This window comes from Ctenopharyngodon idella, chromosome 10 (genome assembly GCF_019924925.1).
Source record: "Ctenopharyngodon idella isolate HZGC_01 chromosome 10, HZGC01, whole genome shotgun sequence".
NCBI lineage: Eukaryota > Metazoa > Chordata > Actinopteri > Cypriniformes > Xenocyprididae > Ctenopharyngodon > Ctenopharyngodon idella.
Window position 1 is genome coordinate 39271382 of NC_067229.1, and position 21276 is coordinate 39292657.

Here is a 21276-nt window from a genome sequence, read left to right on the forward strand (position 1 = left end):
ACCCACAAGGGGCCAACAATGCAGTAAACTGATAAGTGTCAGTAAAGACATTTATAATGTTACAAAAGATTTCTATTTCAAATAAATGTTTCTATTTCTAACTTTGTATTCATCAAAGAATCCTGAACAAACATATGACAGTTTCAACAAAAATATTAAGCAGCACAAGTGTATTCAACATTGATAATAAGGAATGTTTCTTGAGCACCAAATCAGCATATTAGAATGATTTCTGAAGGATCACTTACCAAACCCAAACTTTTGAACGGTAGTATATTAATGAAATATGTTTAACAATGACTTGTTACATTCACCAAATTTGAAATATTAGTATTCTGCTTCCTAAACATAATTTCTTGTGATTGTTTTACTGACAGTTTTTAACAGCAAGGGGAAAAATGGTAATATTTCATTTAGGGAACAATTATTTCATTTTGTTGTCTTTGTAATATTTCTCACATATGATTTTTAAATGTGAAAATATATCTGCTTTGATATTTTAGGCAGGAGGTCCCTCAAATATTGAGAGGTCCTTGGCTTCAAAATGTTTGAAAATCCCTACTCAAACACAGACACGAATGGAAAGTCATTCTTCTTAATGGTGAAGTGTGGTGGAAGTCTTGGAAAACCCTTCTGGGAAAAAAAAAGATATTTTTGTTGCAGTTCCACTTGGTGCCAGTAATGGTGCAAAAGTGACAATGCAGCTTAAAGTCTCAGTTTCTCTCTTCAAAACTCACAACAACTAACTAAACAAAAGGCTACCGCTTCATCGACACTTAATAATGCAGTCCATTGATGTTATGTCTAGATATGGCTGCTTTGTTTGCTAAATTATTCAAAACCAAACAAACATTGACTTTTCTAATCAACAAAAGCACCATTATATCTGATGAATGCAATTAAAGCCTTTTGAAATAGGGGGGATTAGATTGTGAATGAGACCACAATGCCACACAAGTGCTCCCTGAATTTCCTTGCAAATGCTTCAACTACTTTATCTCCAAAAGAAACAAAACCAAAATTGCCTAATCAATGTGAGTGAAATTGCCAACTGCCAAGTCAATGTGAGTAATGCTTGTCTAACTATAACGTTTCACCACGATGCTATGGTGCTCTGGTTACTAGAGTGTTCTGGGTGGTTGCTAGGACATTGCTAAGTGGTTAATGGAATGTTCTGGTGGTTGCTATGTGTTTTTTACTGCCTAGTCAGAGCCCACCTATAAGTCTCTATGTTATTCTGGTCTTATTTCAATGCGAGTCTATGGAATTTTTTTACTAGGGTGTTCTTGGTGGTTGCTAGGGCGATGCTAAGTGGATACTAGAGAGTTCTGGGTGGTTCCTAGGGTGTTACCAAGGAGTTACTAGAGTGTTCTGGGTGGTTGCTAGGGCATTGCTAAGTAGTTACTAGAGTGTTTTGAGTGGTTGTTAGGGTGTTGCTAAGTGGTTACTAGAGTGTTCTTCGTGGTTTCTAGGTTGTCGCTAAGTGGTTAATAGGATGTTCTGGGTGGTTGTTATTTGTTTTTTTACTGCCTAGTCAGAGCCCACCTATAAGTCTCTATGTTATTCTGGTCTTATTTCAATGCGAGTCTATGGAATTTTTTTACTAGGGTGTTCTTGGTGGTTGCTAGGGTGTTGCTAGTAGTTACTAGGGAGTTCTGGGTGGTTCTTATGGTGTTGCCAAGGGGTTACTAGAGTGTTTTGAGTGGTTGTTAGGGTGTTGCTAAGTGGTTACTAGAGTGTTCTGGGTGGCTTCTAGAACATTGCTAAGTGGTTACTAGGATGTTCTGGGTGGTTGCTAGGTGGTTTCTTACTGCTAAAAGTCAAAAGAGCCCACCTATAAGTCTCTATGTTATTCTGGTCCTATTTTAATGTAAGGCTATGGGATTTTTTGACTTTTGCTCTACCTTTCCTTTTCAAGCTGAAATTCTACTTCAAAAGAAATAGTGATGCATGACTTATAAAAGACAAAAAACTACCGCATAACAAAGAAACATTAGGCTGCTATGTAATGTTTACAGTAAATGTTTATAGTCTGAAGGGTCATTAGTGCATGCCGTTAATCAAAGGCAGAAGGAAAGGAAGAGCCCCGGTGGGCCCCGCTGCAGCCCCTCTGTTTCCAGCCCCTTTTAATTAGACTCACAGCAGGGACACCTTACCCACACACGTGCCTCTCTGTCTCGCTCCCTCCATCACTCTATCATCCGTTCATCCCCTCCACCCAGTGTATGAGTTACTGTCTGTGAGCCCCAGTGGGGCCAGAACATAATCATAGTCATGTGCTCAAAAGACCATTTCCCTGCCTCGGTCTGTCAGTACCCAATATTAAATAAGAAGAAGTGTGACGAACAGTCTGAACTTCATCCAATAATAAAATGAACAGGATGAGGATTTAAATAGTTTGTACAGAACTCAAAAGGTGTCCTCTATTTGTTGAAAAACACTACTATGCAAAACTTAAAGAGTATCTGTCTGTTTTAGGATAACGGGATGCTTATTACCAAAGGGGAGGATTGGAAGTGTTGCTGGCCATCTGCCCAGTCCCCTGCGCGCTGACATTTGGCTGTAGACCTTTAACCCTGCTGGAAAATGTCATGCCACAGAGTTTTCACCCCAGGACAACGACCCCTCAACCCCCGAAGCAGAATGACACCCGCAATACAATACAATTCATTAATTATGATTTTCAAGAAGACAATGGGCCACTTTTAAAAAGTTGCATCTTAAAACTGAAGTATCTCAACTCCAGAAAATCTCAAATGAGCTCATTTTCTCAGTATAGTCCAATAAGTATAACTGTATCAGTCTATAATCAATGCGTCCCTACTATCCACATTAATTTTACAACTTACTGAATGGCAAAAATTGTATAATCTCTATTCATTGTATTTCTGAGACACATTTGAGACAAAGTTGTTAGAAGATACGTAACTACGTCTCCTGAGCTTTGAAAGAGCAACCTACGAACAATAACATTATCCTCTAGGTTAAGACTGTTTCTGGATCACAGACTTTATTAAGGCTCAACTGAATCTCTCTTGATGTAAACTTCAGCCATAGTATCTCCGCCCATGTATCAGGCCTAGTAATAAAGAAATCCTAACTGCCTTAACTGCAGACAGAACACCCTCAGCAGGGAGAGATAAGGAACACATTCACCACATATCCTCTTGAGCTTTGATTGTGGTTATCAATCAAGAGCGCACAAAGTCAGGGGACAGCAAGTGAGCCAATTTCCACATGCAGAGCGTTCTCATTATGAGGCAGCTGAAAGGTGTCGACTGAATGAATCACCGTGCAGAGATTTAGAAGGCCAATGTCTGACACGGCATGCTGTGATGGATTTCATACGCCTCAATCACACGCTACAGCCTCAGTGGAAAATTCAGAGGTCGAAATTCTTATTGAAAATGACAACCTGTGCTTGTGTATTTGGATTTCATGCAAACTTGACTTACTGTTTGTCAAGCACATGTGGAAGTGAACTGGACCAGTCCTGTAAAGAGGTTCATTCTATAGAATAAGCCAGGGCCATAACCACCATAACCCCCCATCCCCCCCAATGTAACTAGAAGTGGCCAAATTGTCCCCCCTTAATATTTGATATTCTTGACACACCACTTTGTTTGTTGTTAAGATGACAAAGTTTTAAAAGACTGCCTCAGTGACAGTGTTTGTCAATGTCAAAATGATTGATATGGCCAATCACATCAAAGAAGGCAGACCTTACTGTTCACAGAAGATGAGAGAAATTTCCAACTGCCTTGCGCATCCGGTTGGTGAGGTCTAAAAACGCGCTCTGATGACGGAAATGATGTCTCACTCTTATACTTCAATGAGTGCGAGAGATCACTTCCGTTGTCAGAGCGCGTTCAGACCTCACCAACCGGATGCACAAGGCAGTTGGACATGGTGTATTAGAGGTAAAAAATTATATAAATACTGTTCGGTTTCTCGCACAAACCGATTGTTTCGTGTCTTAGGACATCAATGTGTCGTCAAGAGCCACAGGGTTTAATTTGGATTTGTCTGTGCGTGTTTTTCTGACTCTTATGGATGGAGTTACCATTGACAAGCATTATACGACTGACAGACCTGCAACAGTTGGAGTTAAAAATCATCATTTGTGTTCTACTGAAGAAACAAAGTCACCTACATCTTGGATGCCCTGGGGGTAAGCAGATAAACATCAAATTTTCATTTTTGGGTGAACTATCCCTTTAATGGCGGGTCCTTGTGGTAATTACAGTATGTCGGGCAGGAAATCCAAATGTTCGCCTATCATTCATCGAACTCAAATATTTCTTACCATTTGAAGCATGTAAGTTGCAACTTCACATGGCTGCTCACTCTACGTTAACCTAGATATATGTGCGTTATTATTAGGCGCATATCCAGCGCGATCCTAAAATACTCAGTCATTTTTGGTCATACAAATAAGAGTAATACATTATTTGAAAGGTCTACTTTTATTTGTGTAAACTCAAAATAACAAGAAAATGTTGTGCCTTTATAAAATAAACAATCAGGATGCACTTTTCTGTCATCTCGATCAAAAAAAATAAACCAAAACTCAGTGTATACTTGCCTCGCAGACATGATATATCAACTATAGAAAGCTTAAAATGTCAACCAACTGTCAACCAATTCAAGTAAATATTCTCAGATTATGTAATCCTAACTAAATGTGATGAGACAAGAAACGTTTAGCATTTTTGGCATATTAGACATATGAATAAGAGTAAATGGGTGCATATTGTAAAATAAAATATTATTTGCAAATAGTTTAAACATTACCTCATAACTACAATTAGACCTTGAACTTGTTTTACTATTCTTATTTTAAATAAAAAGACCAATACCAATAACCCCCAATAACAATTGTGTTTATTTATACAATATTTATTTAAAATTAACTCTGCAAAATATATTATTTATGGCAGAATGCGCATTGTTATTGTCCAATATTGATTATAAAACTGATACAATTACCTCAAAACTGCCAATTTTCAATGATTAATTAGCCTGGCCTATTGCTGCTTACAAATAAATGAAGTTATATGGCCAAATAAGCTGCAATCTGCTTGCATGCCTTGTCAAAGCTGCCATGTGTTCTGCAGACCCCCTGTTATAATGAGCGGTGACCGAGGCATGTGAGTTATCAGTGGTCAGTGCAGCTGCTGGGGGTAATGGTGTATTGAACGACGGACAGTGCTGGGGTCAGGGGCCGGACTGCACTGATCCATCCGAAGGATGCAGCTGCCCCACACCTGGGCCACAGAGAACTGCCCATCCTCGGCCCTCCTCCTGCCCACGCAACTATCAGGCCAGTTCATCACCAACCACATCAATACAAAATGGAGTAGACTACTCGATCAACTCATATATCAAACTCATCGCTATGTTGATGCCTTTATTGACTCCCTTCACAGTTACTCATTCTGTCTGAGAGTTATCAGCGCTGATTGTGCATCAAAGAGAGGAAAATAAATAATCATAAAAATGGATATGCTTCACTAAGTGCTCAGTTGGGCTTCAAAACCTTTGAAACAAATTTAAAAATGTTTTTGTTTGCTTTAGAGTCCTTAATTTGCTTTTATGAGACTACTTGTGCATGTGCAAGTAGTCTGTCTTGTAAATCCTTCAGCTTTTGAAGTGCTGGTCATACAAAAATCAATGGAAATGAAGTGATTTTCTCCTTAATGTTTTTGCTCCATCTTATTATATTTGCAAATGAAGAGGTCCATGGAGGTGAGGGGATAAAGGGATAATGAGGGCAGTAACGACCATCCCTGACCCCTCATACAACACTTGAACAACATTTCTAAAGAAAAACACAATTGTATCTGTTTAAAGGGCTGCTGAAAGTTTATTTTATTAGTCCACTTCTATGTTCTGCTTGTGATTGTAGCAATGCAAAGGACTGCAAAGTTACAAAGCACAAAGTCCTATCCAAAGTTATTCTCTATATCAGCAAACACATTGAACTGCCTTCATCTGAACAATAAGACTATTTAGTTTTTAGAGCTTCTTTAAAGCAGAATTGTACAGAAGCTCGTTTCCACCGCTAAACCAAAATAAAAAATAAAAAAGGTAATTGCGACTTTTTATCTTACAATTCTGACTCTTTTTTTCTCAGAATTGTGAGATTTAAACTCACAATTGCAAGTTATAAAGTCAGAATTACATGTTATAAAGTCAGAATTGTGAGATATAAAGTTGCAATCCCAACTTTTTTTCTCGCAATTGCGAGTTTTTATCATGCAATTCTGACTTTATAACTCGCAATTTACTTTTTTCTCAGTTGCTATATATAAACTCACAATTGCATCTTATAGTCAGAATTGCGAGATACTCGCATTTCTGACTTTTTTCTCAGAATTGTGAGTTTATATCTTGCAATTGTGACTTTATAACATGCAATTGCGAATTATAAAGTCAGAATTGTGAGATATAAACCCGCAATTCTGAGGAAAAAAGTAAGAATTGTGAGATATAAATTGGGAATTGCGAGAAAAAAAAGCCAGAATTGTGAGATAAAAAGTCGCAATCACCATTTTTATTTTTTATTTCATGGCAGAAACAAGCTTCCATAGAATTGTATCCTGTTTGCATCATGGAATCATTATTTTCCTGTTTATAACTGTAAAACTGCTTTGAAACAATCTGTATTGTATAAAGCCATATATAAATAGGTGACTTGACTTCTTCTTGGGCTTTTTTTGATTTGGACCATAAATCACATAACCACATAGTGATTTCATAGTGATCAAACAGAACCACTCAGATCACCCTAGCCCACACAGGAACCCACTGCTCAGATCATCCTAGCATTTCAAATTGCAAAGTTTAGGGTTCATATAAACAGAACTTTCAGAATCTGAAATCAGACTGGATTCATTCAAAATCCGGATTGACAAAAATCTGTAAACATGCCTTGTGTGAGCTGTGCTTTATTCATTGCTACACTATTGACAGTGAACCTATTTTGCCTGTTAAATTTTGCTAATGTGAAAGCACCTTAAGACCAGACATATTTGTTCAGAAAAAAGGTTTTGTTTTGCAAAACAAAGATGTGCATTGGGTCTCATCTCAAAATATTTTCTACTTTAACAACGGAACAAATGAAATGACAAAAATCACGAAGCACTTTGATAATTACATTAGATGCGCACTTGAATTCAATAATCTGAAAAAAACCCTCCATAATCCACTAATCATTGAAAAACAGCAAGAATCTCAGATGATCTGACCAAATATGTTTACCAACATGATATCATGCACAAAATCAACTATCTGTATCTGGCGCAGCTCATTACAAGACTCCTTCTGTAAACAGCAACTCCCTCGACACGCACAGAGAGACGGCCAACACCAATACAATCTTGCTGAGCCTTGAACTTGGATGCCGTCTAAGCCAACGTCACGGCACCGTTCCCATTCACCATCACCCAGGCGTGACATGGCTTTGGCCCTGACCGTGATCTGTTATTGCACTTGAATATCAGAGCCTGCCGTCATCACAGCCTCTCTCATTAGCCCTGGCCGTGTCCGCTGCGCTCTAATGAGACAAGTCTTTAATGTAAAGTTGCTCTCCGGTGAGAGCTTGCTGATGAGGGTGCACGTGTGTTTTGGAGCCGCCACTGAATTACCTTGGCGTCTGACTGAGGGGAGACACCTGGGCCTCGCTGCCGGAGGGGGGTTAGCCACGGATACAGTGCTCCCACGGGATCAGGTCCCATCTGCGAGAGGTGCTGAGGTAAATTCTCATCGGGCTGGTGGGTGGCCACGTAAGAGACCTTGTCTTTATCTGTCTGATGGGCATGAGAGGCTTTTGTTTGAAGACATGCAGGAGAATTTGGGATGACGGACTAACATAATGAACTAAAGGATGCTGCCCATATGAATCTCTCTGGCATTTTAATTTGTCTGTTTAGGTATTCATTTGGCACGGTGAGGATGTCGGAGAGGTTTTCCACTCGAAGTAGCGAATGAGCACCTATTTACATAAATCATAAGGTTTGTAAATACTGTATATTAAGTGGAAAAATTAAAACATATAACTATAATTCTCTCTTTAAAATACTTCTATCTCAGCTTAATGTGGACAGACAACTATGAGTACAAAACTGTAAAGAAATTGGCTGATTTGTTTAAACACATATGCAAGCATGTGAGTAAAAAGGACCAAGTCCAAGCCTATTCAAGTCTACCCCTGATGTAATATAAAATTTAGCATTTTAATGTATAGTACTTTCTGCTAACAATTTACCATGTGTTAGAAGTAATAATAATAAAAAAACGTATTGGCTTTATTCAAAGTATCATAAGAGTACTGCATCTTAAGATCGGTCAAACTGAATCATACACAAGTGAATTGTCACACCCATTCTGCTTTGTGAATGAATCAGTCTTTTGAGTCAAATATTTTCAATGAATCATTTGAAATGATCCACAAAACTGGTCTTGGGTGCATTTTCCATAACCATTGTTAGCTAAAAATGGTCACAAGTTACATCATTATCAACATAGTTCAACAATTCGGTTTCCCTAAAACCATAGTTCCAACAAACTTTCGCGAACAGCATCGCAAAGCTGTGTGGTCAGAACTACAGCTCTCGACATATGGTTAGAAGAATAGTTTCTTGTTACTAAATGGAGAAAAATAGCATGCAATACAATCTAAATCTTTCATTCCATATATATACAAATTTTATTCTTCATCTCTTCTTTTTTTCAAAAGAATTAAAGTGTTGTTTTTGAAAAGCTCTGTAACATTACATATAATAAACATTAGCATTATACATGCACTTTCATTTTTTTCCATTTACATTATGCATACAAAATGTAAAACAGAAAAAAGAGCTACAAAAAAAATATGAATAAGGGTTGTTACAACTCTTTATTTTGTCTTTTCAGTCTTCTGTCTTTTTTTTTTTTTGGAAGTGTTTGTGTCCAGGGACAGTGCTGATTGGCTCATGCAGGGTAATGAGTGGTCTGTCCTGTTTTTATTAAAGATTGCAAAGTGTGCTTGCACACACAAGGAATTTACCTTGGTATTGAAGCTTCTAGTGCACACACATAAATATAACAGGACTAAATGAACCGGACTAAATAGGACTAAATGAATTTACAAGGATATTGCACAAAAAAGTGGGGTATTGCTCTTGGATGGCATTTAACTGTTCAAGAGGGAAATAGCCTGTGGGAAGAAACTGTTTCTGTGATGATTTTAATTTTCCTTACTCTGGAAGAGTACAGGTCCTGGAGGGTGGGAAGAAGAGCACCAATAATCCTCTCAGCATTCCGAAGTGTCCGTTGTAGTCTCCTGATGTCTAATTTGGTGGCTGAACCAAACCAGACAGTTATAGATGAACACAGAACAGACTCAATGACGGTTGAGTAGAACTGTGTCAGCAGCTCCTGTGGCAGGTTGAACTTCCTCAGCTGGCGAAGAAAGTACAACCTCTGCTGGACCTTTTTCACAATGTGATTGTCCCAAATCAGGTCTTGAGAGATGGTGTTCATGATGATTCTGAAGTCCACAATCATCTCCACTGTTTTGAGCATGTTAAGCTCCAGGCAGTTATGACTGCACCAGACAGCCAGCTGCTCAACTTCTTGTCTGTATGCAGACTCATCACCATCCTGGATGAGGCCGATGACTGTGGTGTCGTCTGCAAACGTCAGGAGCTTGACAGAGGGGTCTTTAGAGGTGCATTCATTTGTACAGGGAGAAGAGCAGTGGGGAGAGGATGTAAACCTGAGGAGCACCAGTGCTGATAGTGAGAGTCCTGGATGTGATTTTCCCCAGACTCACTAGCTGCTGCCTACCGGTCAGAAAGCTGGTGATCCACTGACAGATTGGGGTGGGCATAAAAAGCTGGGTCAGTTTGTATGATAGAAGATCTGGTCTGATGGTGATGAAAGCCAAACTGAAGTCCGAAAATAAGATCCTTGCGTAAGTCCCAGGTCTGTCGAGATGTTGCAACTTGCAAGATATAATGCAGTCCCATGTTGACTGCATTATCCACAGACCTGTTTGCTCTGTAGGGAAACTGAAGAGGATCCAGCAAGGTTCCAGTGATGTCTCTCAGGAAGGCCAACACCAGTCTCTCAAATGACTACATGAACACAGATGTGAGAGCAACAGGTCTGTAGTGATTAAGTCCAATGATTTTGGGATTTTTGGGGGCCGGAATGATAGTAAAGCATTTGAAACGGCAGTCAATTCCAGGCACACCTTAAAAAGCTGTGACGTCACTCCCTTTAGCAGAACATTGTGTTGTTGTGAGGAGTGTATTGTTGGGTTGGCTGTGTGATTAGACAATAATTAGAGTGTTAAGAGTTCGGTGATCATTCTTATGAGAGTAAATTAGAAATTGTAAGTTAGAAACTGTTTGGTATGTTGGCCCCATTGCCTGTTTACCAACTTTGGTTTGCCCTCTTAACTAGTTTGCTCTGGCCTGTAAAAACATTGTATAAGAATCTGGGGAAATAAGGATTTTGATGCCATTTTGTTGCTCACTTTTCTTTGTTTTTGGATAGGTAGGTAGGGACTGAATTTTGCTTTTCTTTCATTTTCTTGTTAGGTTAGCAAGTGCTGCAATCTGTATAGACTTTTTGTTTGTTGTTTTGGCCTGGTCAGCTCCCGAAGCAAATTTCCCTATTTATATGTTTGATCGCTGTACTCGTGTTTATATCATTAAAACCCTCAAAAGATCCCCTGTTTCCACTCTCTCATTTCATGTTGCCTCCTTTACCCCAAGATGGGGCGTAACAAGGTACAATAGAATATAAAAATATAAAATAAATACTTTGTAAAGCTCACAAACTTTTAAAGTCTTTATCTTTCTTATTCAATGAGTTTATAATACTGTATATGTACAGTCTTACTTCAGCCAACAAAACCATACAGTTGGGTTTACGAATGTGCTCTAGTACAGACCGAATGACGGACAAAGTTACTAAGGATTCAGAAAACAGTCGTTACTAGTTAATTTCTTCAACGATGCATCATACTATGGTGGTTAAGGAGTGAGTTACATAGTTGTACGGGAAACACACCCCTGAGCGATTTGTTCAAGATTAAGACTGAATCCCTCTAGCCGGTTTCAAGCAAGTCAACACACTGATGCACTGAACCAAGAATGTCTCTTTCAGACATGTCTGACTCGCCGTGATTTAAGTTAACAACTCACCAAATCGTTGAACCTGAGAATCGCCTCTCTTTCAGAGCTGCCCTTCAAAAAACTCCAAAGCGATTCCACTGCCTGACTGAACTTTGGTACCTGTGAAGAAAAAAGAAAAAAAATTAAAAATAATACATATGAGTTTAAAGGGTTAGTTCACCCAAAAATGAAAATTGTCATTAATTACTCACCCTGATTTCATTCCAAACCCGTAAGACCTTCGTTCATCTTCGGAACACAAATTAAAATATTTTTGATGAAATCTGAGAGCTTTCGGTCCGTCCAGACAGCTACGCAACTGACACTTTGAAGCTTCAAAATATTCATATAGAGATCATAAAACTAATCCATATGTATTGAGCAGTTTAGTCCACATTTTCTGAAGAAATTCCATTGCTTTTTATGATGAACAGATTTAATTCAGACTTTTATTCACATATAAACATTGATCAGCGAACATAAGCAGAAGCTCAACCGAACCTGAATGACGTGCAAGAAAAAACCTCTTCTGGAATGAACCTCATTGGTTATGCAGCACGTTTTAGCTTCCGGAAGAGGTTTGTTCTCACGCATCATTCAAGTTCGGTTGAGCTTCTTCTTATGTTCGCTGATCAAAGTTTATATGGGAGTAAAAGCCTAAATTAAATCTGTTAATTTATATAATTATCATATAAATCGATCGTGTCTCTTCAGAAAATTTGGACTAAACCACTCAATTCATATGGATTTGTTTTCTGATCTCTTTATGAACTTTATGAAGCTTCAAAGTTTCAATTGCGTAAGTTGTCTATGGAAAGACAGAAAGCTCTGATTTCATCAAAATGATCTTCACTTGCGCTCCGAAGATGAACGAAAGTCTTACAGTTTTGGAACGACATGAGGGTAAGTAATTAATGACAGATTATTCATTTTTGGGTGAACTATCCCTTTAATCAATTCAATTAAATTTCTCTTTCTTTATGATTACAATTAGCAAGTGTTTAACAAGCTAACTGATTATCATTCTCTACAAATTTACATTAGAAATATTCATCATCTTTAGCCTAACTAAAAACTCAAAAATCAAGCATAGAATCAAGAATCAAATATGGTTTGAAGAATCAAAAATAGGTTTTTCATTTATGATTTCTCAAGGTACAAAAACTATTCAGCTCCCTTTAATGTCACGTATAACGCAAAGTGTACGGACGAAAAAAAATGCACATATTTTAGCATTTCAGTGTGATTTCATGATGCTTTAGGTGAAAAAAGAGAGATGGCTGCCTTATAATGAAAGCCTCCAAACCAAAATGTGCTTTTTATCTGAACTGGAGTCTGCAGGTGCTGCAATCAGCCGCGCCGCTGAGTGAATCTAATGATCATTCACACCACCGTGATAATGATCTGATCTAAAGCCAGTCGAGGGAGATGAGATGAAACAGAATTTGAAGATGGGTGTAAAAACCTCCCATCACTGACGACTCACTCATACAAAAAAATAGAGCAAGCATCCATCAGTATCACTGGCAGAATTTGTACTTCTAGATTCTGGAACGAAATGAAGATCTGAATAAACTCTCTTCATGTTAAGTAAAAGCTCTGGGTTTTTAGGCTTGGTATGTCTTATAGGTTAAATTATGGAAGGGCAACGCAGGAGGAATCTGGGCAGAGCACACTTTGTCGGACAAGTAGCACATCTGTGACCCTGCAGGGGGTCAGTCAGCGCGGACACCCTGAAGATCCAAAATTGCTGCCTGGCAACCATCATGCCATGCAGAGGTTGTTTATGAAAACAACCTCACCTCCAAAACTAGATTAAAAAAAAAATAATAATCACAATTTGCTCTAATTGACTGTGAATGCGTGTGCGAATTTTTGTTCGTAGGGGATAAACAGAAATATCTCTGCCCATTAGATATTATGCAAATAAGCACTTTGGGCTTTATAAAATGCAAAGGAATTTTGACTGCCAATCCTAAAAGCAATCTCTCAGACACAAATTCACTTAAACGCTTCCAGCATCTTTGCTAAAATGCTAAATTATGAAATAATAATCGTAATTATCCTTGCTTCCTCAACGCCCCTTAATGTGTCAGAGGGTCATTACAATTTCTCTCACATTCAGCCATTTAAAGGGCTTTCGTGACTTCGCTGATGATAAAAAAAAGTGCTTGATTTCACGAAGCTGTGAGTTACTATGTGATCTGACTAAGAAGTGCTCCTCTTAATGCCAGCAAGACGTTTAGAAATGCCTCTAGAGCGAGTCTAATCAGAAGGCCATGCTTCTGATCATGAGCAAACATATCCATTCCCTCATTAAGCTGAAGGTATGGCAATGCATGGCTATGGGGTATAATATGCATATGCTAAGAGATTCCCATTTTAGATTTGCATTCACAAATATAATGTCCAGTGTTGTAGTACAAAGCCAATTTTACAATACAGGGTTGCGGCTCTTTATTATTCATATTCATCATGGTTGAGGGATTCTTTATAATACATCTTGATGAGAAACGAACACCTTAGGCTAAATTCATACACAATTGAATCATCCGCATGGGTTTCCTCCTAATTTGTAAAATAATAGCAAATATGAGCTTAGGAGGATATTTTGTAATAAAAAGTTATATGGAAAACAAACTGATATCTTTATCAGGATGCATGCAGTTACAGCTTAGTATTCAGGTTCCATCGCCATATGCTCATGAAAATCTTTGCATTAATGTACTGGTACTTTTAGAAACTCAAGAGAAGACACAATCTTGTCATCTTTGGGTTTTTTAAAGGTTACACTGTCTCCTGACTTTACATATAACCTTTAGCAGACATCAAACACTATGAAGTTGTCAGAAAACACTCAGATATGGACATAAAATGGTGTCAGGATGGTTCACTGTTCTTAGGACGGGCTATAACCTCTGACCTTAAATAGACTCTGTTAAATCGTGAGCAGCTGTGAAGCTGCAACTCAGTTAAGTTGTATTCCCTATAGGATGACAAATTTCAACACAAATAAATAACTCAACAGCATCATTAAATCCTTAGCATTACTTAAGGAGTGATGCATGCATAATAAAGGGCAGATGCTTGGGCTTCTGTGAGTATAACAAAATGCACAATAGTGGCTGCCAGAATTAAAACTATAACAAAAATATACTGAATTAAACAGGACATAAAGAAAGAAGAGTAATCTAAAGCTGTTATTTTATGTATTAGAGCAAGAAAAGGGCATGATTGCATGCATTATTTTTTATAGAAATAAAAAATGTATTCGTTGTGGATAAAACACATGCAAGTAAAATTTGCCAAGTCTGTTTGCTGCCACTTTGACAAACTCTATCAGACGCAAGGCAGAACGAGGATGAGCAACCCCGCCTAGTGGTCAGCAGTGGTACTTTTCCTTGTAATGTAAAAAAATAAAACAGCAGAGGAAAATAACCATCTCTAAAACTGGTAATTACTTGTAATACTTAAAAAATATAAAATAATAATAATCGTTAATGTTTTACATAGGCCTTATATAATTGCAACTGGTATTAAATATAGAGAGAATTTGCTGCTGCGAGTTACAGTGATAAAATGGTAAATCTGAAATGTCAAATGTTTATTTGAATAATATAGAATTATCAGAATCAGAATGAGCTTTATTCGCCAAGTGTGTGCAAACATACAAGAAATTGTGGATTTTATGAGCTCTTGGTACATACAAATACACAAGAGAACAGAAAGAACATTTAAATAAGTACGATTAAGAAAAATAAGCTATAAAATAGCCTAATATACATCTAGGTCAGAACACTTATGTTCACATGTGTGCATTATGTGGCCTACTGTATATACAACTGTACAAATAAAAATATGTATTACATGTAGGCCTATTATTTATTGCCTAACTCTCAGGTGGCAAAAACGCCATGAGTACTGAATTATGGATTATAAAAACAGGTAGGCTAATTGTGTGCTAGCTATTTAAGGTGGAGATAGCCTGGGGGAAACATGTTTTTATGCCTAGATGCTCTAGTCTAGTGCATCTGTAACGTCTGCCTGAGGGGAGAAGTCCAAACAGGTTGTGGCCTGCGTGAGAGGGGTCTGTGATATTGTTACCTGCCCGTTTCTTCACTCTGGAGATGTACAAGTCCTGAAGGCTGGGCAGTGCAGGTGCACACCATTATCCTCTCGGCTGTTTGTTGCAGTCTTCTTTTATGTCTGATTTGCAAATCGGCTTCCACTCCGCACCGTTCACAAGGAAGAACGCCGTGAACTTGGTCAAGCGGAGTGATACAAACGGTGAAGCGTCCTAGTGAGGGTATATTTTGTATCAGCACAATTTAATATATATATTTTTTCACAATATTATTATTATTATTATTATTATACTTCAAAACAGTAACATTAATGCAAATTATAACTCTAGACTGTCTATATATAATTATTACTTTTCATAATAATTACCTATAATATTTTGCATATAATATTATTAGCTATAACGTAATTATTTATACTATTTTGCATAATATTAAAATAAGAGAGAAGCTGTCAATCTCGCTTGAGGTGAGCGCGCGTGCGCGCTTCCTCTCTGCCCCCTCCCCTTAGCAACAGAGGCAAGATGGCGGCCCCCAGTAACGCTGAGGGTTCTCCTGATCTATCGGTGCCGCTGAAGATTCCCAAAACTGAGGTTCCTTCCCCAGAATCAGAGGATCTGAGTGACAGCAACCAATACCATTCCAACCCCTCCACCCCTAACAGATTCTCTCCTCTGAACGTCGGAGCTTCGCTGTCCGGGGGCGCAGGCCGGAGTGGATCGGCCTCTGCCTCCAACAGCTTCACCGCTTGCCGAGGCATGTCGTGGACACCGTCCGAAACAAACGCGCTGATCGCCGTGTGGGGCAACGAGAGGCTGGCGGAGGCGCGGATGCAGCAGCTGGAGGTGGCCGGGACGGTGTTTTCTGGTAAGGCGCCGGGACCAGCGATGTACGAGCGGGTGTCCAGAGCGCTGTCAGAGCTGGGTTATGAAAGGACCCCATCCCAGTGTCGAGAGAGGATGAAGGTAAATAACACATCGAAACTCATGGCTGTCAATCGGATATGCTCAGAGACTTGTTGTCATGTTTGTATGGCAGTTTGTTTTTGTTACACAGGGCTTCGGTGAAGCTGTCAAAATCAAAACGAGATATAGATCGGTTTCATCTCAGGCTTATTAGACCGATGGCTGTCAGTCAGTTGTGATCATGGAGTTGTTGTCATGTTGTCTCCGCTCCACTGAGCTTTGGTGAATATGGCAAAATCTAAACAAATGGCAGCGATTAGGGCATTGAACTTTAGATATCACAAATTCACATATTAACACAAAACATAAAAGCTTCACTGTCCGTACTGTCTGCTTCAGCATATACCTGTGAAATCACCTATTCTACCCACAACATGACAGTGATTTATCTTTCATCATGTATATTTGATTGAAATGATATTCGCATATTAACATATATTTATGAAATATATTATACAAATATAATACCGGGAAAAACTGATTAATGCAAATGTAAAGTTACATTTATATATATAAGGTTGGTTTGTAACCAATATGATCAGAGTTATTGCAGGGTTATTGCTACACCACGCCAACTGAATATGTATGAATATGCATATGTCTGTGCTATATAGTATGCAAAAAGCGGTATGTCAAATTTGTATGATGGTGTGCACATTTCTTTTTCATAAAACTATGCGAGCTGAGACATTATCAGATTTTAGAAGCTGATAAAGGAAATTGAGCGTGTCTTTTTAAGTGCAAGGGGTATAAGTACTAAGAAATTTGTTGTTCACGGTTTATAAAGAGCAACTGATTATTTGTGATCTATTTCTCAGAATTGGTTGTTCCATCTTCACATGTATTGCTGCTTTTATAAACATGACCTTAATCTCTGTTGTCCTCTGCAGACACTAAGAAGGTGTTATAGCCGAGTTAAGGAGCACGGCATTGGGAAGAGGAAGAGCAGTTACTCCATCGAGCAGCTGGAGAAGGTGTTCGGACAGGGCGGCTGGGATTCCCAAAGCTGTCAGCCTGTGCTGATCAACAGCAGCGGCCTCTACCAGGAGATGGAGTCAGACGGCAGCACTATGGAGGACTACTCTCAGGAAGACTGGTGCAATCAGGACCTTTCTGCTGCCTTCAATGAGGGAGATATAGAGACAGGTGAAAGCAATAATCTTTGCTGTGTGAATAAGTTTAAAGTCACAATTGTAATATCATCTGTCTTTAAAATGAGAGCTGTAGCCTTATAGTCAAAGGGTTGGTTCACCCAAAAATGAAATTTCTGTCATTAATTACTCACCCTCATGTCGTTATAAACCTGAAAGACCTTCGTTCATCTTCGGAACACAAATTAAGATATTTTGATGAAATCCGATTTTCCATAGACAGCAATTTAATTACCACTTTCAAGGCCCAGAAAGGTAGTAAAGACATCATTAAAAAAGTCCATGTGACTGAGGGAGAGTAATTAATGACAGAATTTTCATTTTTGGTTGAACTAACCCTTTAAAAATCAGGGCAGGCAACCATAAGAGTCTTAGTCGATTTCTGCTACCACAGAATTCCACGTGAAGCGCCACTGACTTCCAGATCATTTAATATATTTTTGCATACAGTAAAAAAAATCATACTGACCCCAAATCAATAACAATATTTATTATCAATATTATTTGGACTTTTCTGCAATAAATAAATTCAGCAGATTTCCAATTTTCAGCTAAAATGTTATAAAAGTATGCCATGTGGGCCTAGTTATCAACCACAATCTGTGAAAAATCATCACATTTAAGACCCAACTCAAAATCTGATGCCACCAAAATATGTATTTCTTATATCTCATATAATTCAATCTTGTCTTTCACAGAGGAGAACCAGCTTCCAAAGACCAGAGTTCTTCAGATCCGACTGGAGCCATCTGAGCACGCTCAGTAAGTATCAACCAGTGTTCTATTTCCCAAAACCTTCCCAAAATACTCAGAGTATTTCTACTCACTTCCTCCTCTCCTTATGCTTTCTCCAGACGGCAGGAAGTGATGCAGAACGTGATGCGTATCCTCGAGTCAGTGGAGGTCAAATGGGAGCACTTCCAGACATGGACAGACTTCTCCCGCCTCCACCTGTCAAATAAGCTGGCCATCTTCGGAGTGGGCTACAACACGCGGTGGAGAGAGGACATCCGCTACCACTACGCAGAGATCAGCTCGCAGGTCCCTCTTGGAAAACGACTACGGGAATACTTCAACCCTGAGAAGGCCGAGGGCAGGGTTATCATGACCAAGGTGCAGAAGATGAACTGGAAAAACGTGTATTATAAATTCCTCGACATCACTATTAGCGAAGCTCGCTGTTTGGAGCTGCACATGGAGGTGGACTGGATCCCGATCGCACAGACGAGAGCGGCGGGGTGCAGCAACGGCTCCCAGTACCTCCTGCCAGGGGGCATCCCAAAAACATACGGCCTGTACGCGATAGGCTATGAGGAGACGAGCGGGTCTGATTCGTCTAGCGCAGAGGACAAGTCCTCATCCTCACAGGAAGAGGAGGAGACGGACCATTGCGAGAGCATAGAGAAGGACAAGAGGACATCAGCCAAAGTCACTTACTGTTACCTCGGCATTGCAGAGGAGAGGACGCTACAGCAATGTCTGTTCCAGCACTTTCAGACTTCAGGCAAACACTACGGCCGAGGCGAGCCTTCGGCCATAACCAGGTTCCTGCAGGACAACTGCACCGGCCAAGCCAGGGAAAGCGCCCTCTCTGGATTACACATCTACATTAAGTTTATCGAGGTGGAGCTGGACTTTCTCTCCGCCGGATCTTTAGTGGAATGTTTAGAGACTGCGATCGGTTATTCGTTAAAGTTCAACAAGAAGGATCCACTGTAACGGTTCCATTTGCCAGTGAAGCTTTTTAAGCCAGGATATTGAAATATAGACTTGAACTCAAAGTATTTATGTGGTACGTCAGGCACAGTCTGTTCCGAAAGGGGTGCTAGTCTCCTTTGCAGTAATTGTCTTTATCAGGGAGCGTAAACGGGAGCAAACTGCCTTTATTTAAATCTCTCGAGCCAGAGATCCAAATGCAGGAACTGTCAGAAAAAAAAGGAATCCTCAACGAGAGCTCTTAATTAATCTAAGTATAAAGTCTATCTACATAGAAGTATAAATATATATATATATATATTTAAGAGTATATATTGATATTGTTAAGCATTCCAGCATTTTCAACTATAACATTCGATGAATGTTTTTCATATTTGTTTTTTATTTGTGAGCTCACACAGTGTCTTTATGTATGATTGTTTCCAGGTCACAGTCTTGTTTACATGTTTTGAAGGACAAAAAATAAATTGATGAAATTAAGCAATGTTTATTTACTTTATTTTTTTATTTTTTTAAGGTATTTTTATTTATTCAAACCTTTTGGAATAACACATTAATGTTAATTAAAGGTTTAGTTCACCCAAAAATGAAATTTCTGTCATTAATTACTCACCCTCATGTCGTTCCAAACCCGTAAGACATTTGTTCATCTTCAAAAAAAATTTTGTTTTTTGTTTTTTTTGTCTCCCATAGAAAGCAACGAAATTACCACATTCAAGGTCCAGAGAAGTAGTAAAGACATGGTTAAAATCTTGGATTTCATCATAAATATCTTAATTTGTCTTCCGAAGATAAATGAAGGTCTTACGGGTTTGAAACATCATGAGGTGAATTCTTAATGACAGAAATTTCATTTTTGAGTGAACTAACCCTTCTAATGTTTAATTTATCTGCACCACATTTAGAGCACTTGAGATGGTCTTTTTTGTGACCAGCAGGTGGCAGTAAAGATCTGTGAGTGGCTGAAAGATGTGCCCATTAAATAAGTGTCCATTAACGTCACATTCTAGAATAGTAAATGATGTATTAGAATACTACTTATAGGCCCTAAGTAGTGCATGTCAAAGTACCTGTCAGACATTTGAAGTAAAATGCATTTTGTAAATCTTAAAACATGCAATACTTTAGAATTTGACCCTGATGCAGTGAATGATACCCCAAATCAGAAGACAGTATAGTGTTTTATTTAACACAATGCGCACTTTCTCTTTGTAATGTTGCTTGTGTAGTAAACCTCTTTTATGGTGTTGCAAAGGTAGTTGGAGTGCTGGCGTTGGTCGAGCATGTGCTAAGTGAATCAATAATTCAAACGCAAAGTCTAATTTCCCTGCTTAGCCTGTCATATGAGATGAGTATCTCCCTCGGCCAGGAAAAAAACACTCCCAATGGAGGTTGCTACACTTCATCTAACCACAAACATTTATTATTTGCTTTATTGATTGATTTCTCTGGTTTAAAAATATTGGATGATGACTAAAATATATTGATTTCACTTTGTTCATTGCACCTTTGTCTCATGGGTATTTATTCAATCCTTGCAGTTTTTTTCTTTGTATCTTTTTTTAAAAACATTATTTAGCTTTTCATAACAGGGAACTACAGGAACCGTTGATAACAGTGAACAAAATTCTCTAATATTACGTGTTCTTAAAAATACTTAAAGGTACAAAAGTCATACATGCGGTACATGAGAAATACACCTATGAGAACCTACTTAAAAATAGTACTGTTAAACTAATTATATGTAAATCAGACAGAAACTGACTTAGAATTAAGAAAAATGTGTGAGTGTTAGTGTATTTATATATATATATATATATATATAAATCGGCATATGTAGTCAGGGCCGGTATATCCTCTCAATCAAAAAGAGTGTAGGAAAATGCAATGAATTTGTGTTTTGTGTAAAGAAAATGCTAAGAAATCAATTTGATGTTCAATATTAATAGTAATTATATGAATTAACAACATTCAGAAAGTTAAGAAATATTAGTTTAATCTTCAGAATTTAGTTAATGTGTGTTAATGTTCATTTGAGTAATGTGTTTGTTTATAACTGATACCATTTACTCTGAAACAAGTTGATGAAATGAAGAGAATAAAGTTTTTATTTGCATTTCTTTCAAAATATAATAATTAAATATAGCTGCAAGCAGCAATTACGGGGCCAAGCACAAAAACGGCACAATAAGCC

The 21276-nt window shown here is 38.4% G+C and overlaps 2 protein-coding genes across 3 annotated transcripts in view; one reads left to right on the forward strand and one right to left on the reverse strand.

Moving 5' to 3' along the window:
• Positions 1-15421, reverse strand: part of robo3 (roundabout, axon guidance receptor, homolog 3 (Drosophila)) — a 190028-nt gene extending 174607 nt beyond the window's left edge. Inside the window, exons 1-2 of one of the 2 annotated variants that reach the window (XM_051909671.1) lie at positions 15273-15421; positions 11199-11288 (exon numbers count right to left, since the gene is read on the reverse strand). The gene's annotated coding sequence lies outside the window, so the exon portion shown is untranslated. Of the gene's footprint in view, positions 1-11198; positions 11370-15272 lie in introns of those variants that run through there. The other variant, XM_051909672.1, reaches the window with a different exon arrangement.
• A 211-nt stretch (positions 15422-15632) lies between these two features.
• LOC127520935 (myb/SANT-like DNA-binding domain-containing protein 2) lies at positions 15633-19562 on the forward strand. Its single transcript, XM_051909674.1, has 4 exons — positions 15633-16215; positions 17106-17361; positions 18065-18128; positions 18221-19562. The coding sequence occupies exons 1-4, from the start codon at positions 15775-15777 to the stop codon at positions 19083-19085; spliced, it is 1626 nt and encodes a 541-aa protein (XP_051765634.1). The 5' UTR covers positions 15633-15774; the 3' UTR covers positions 19086-19562.
• Positions 19563-21276: the final 1714 nt, after the last annotated feature.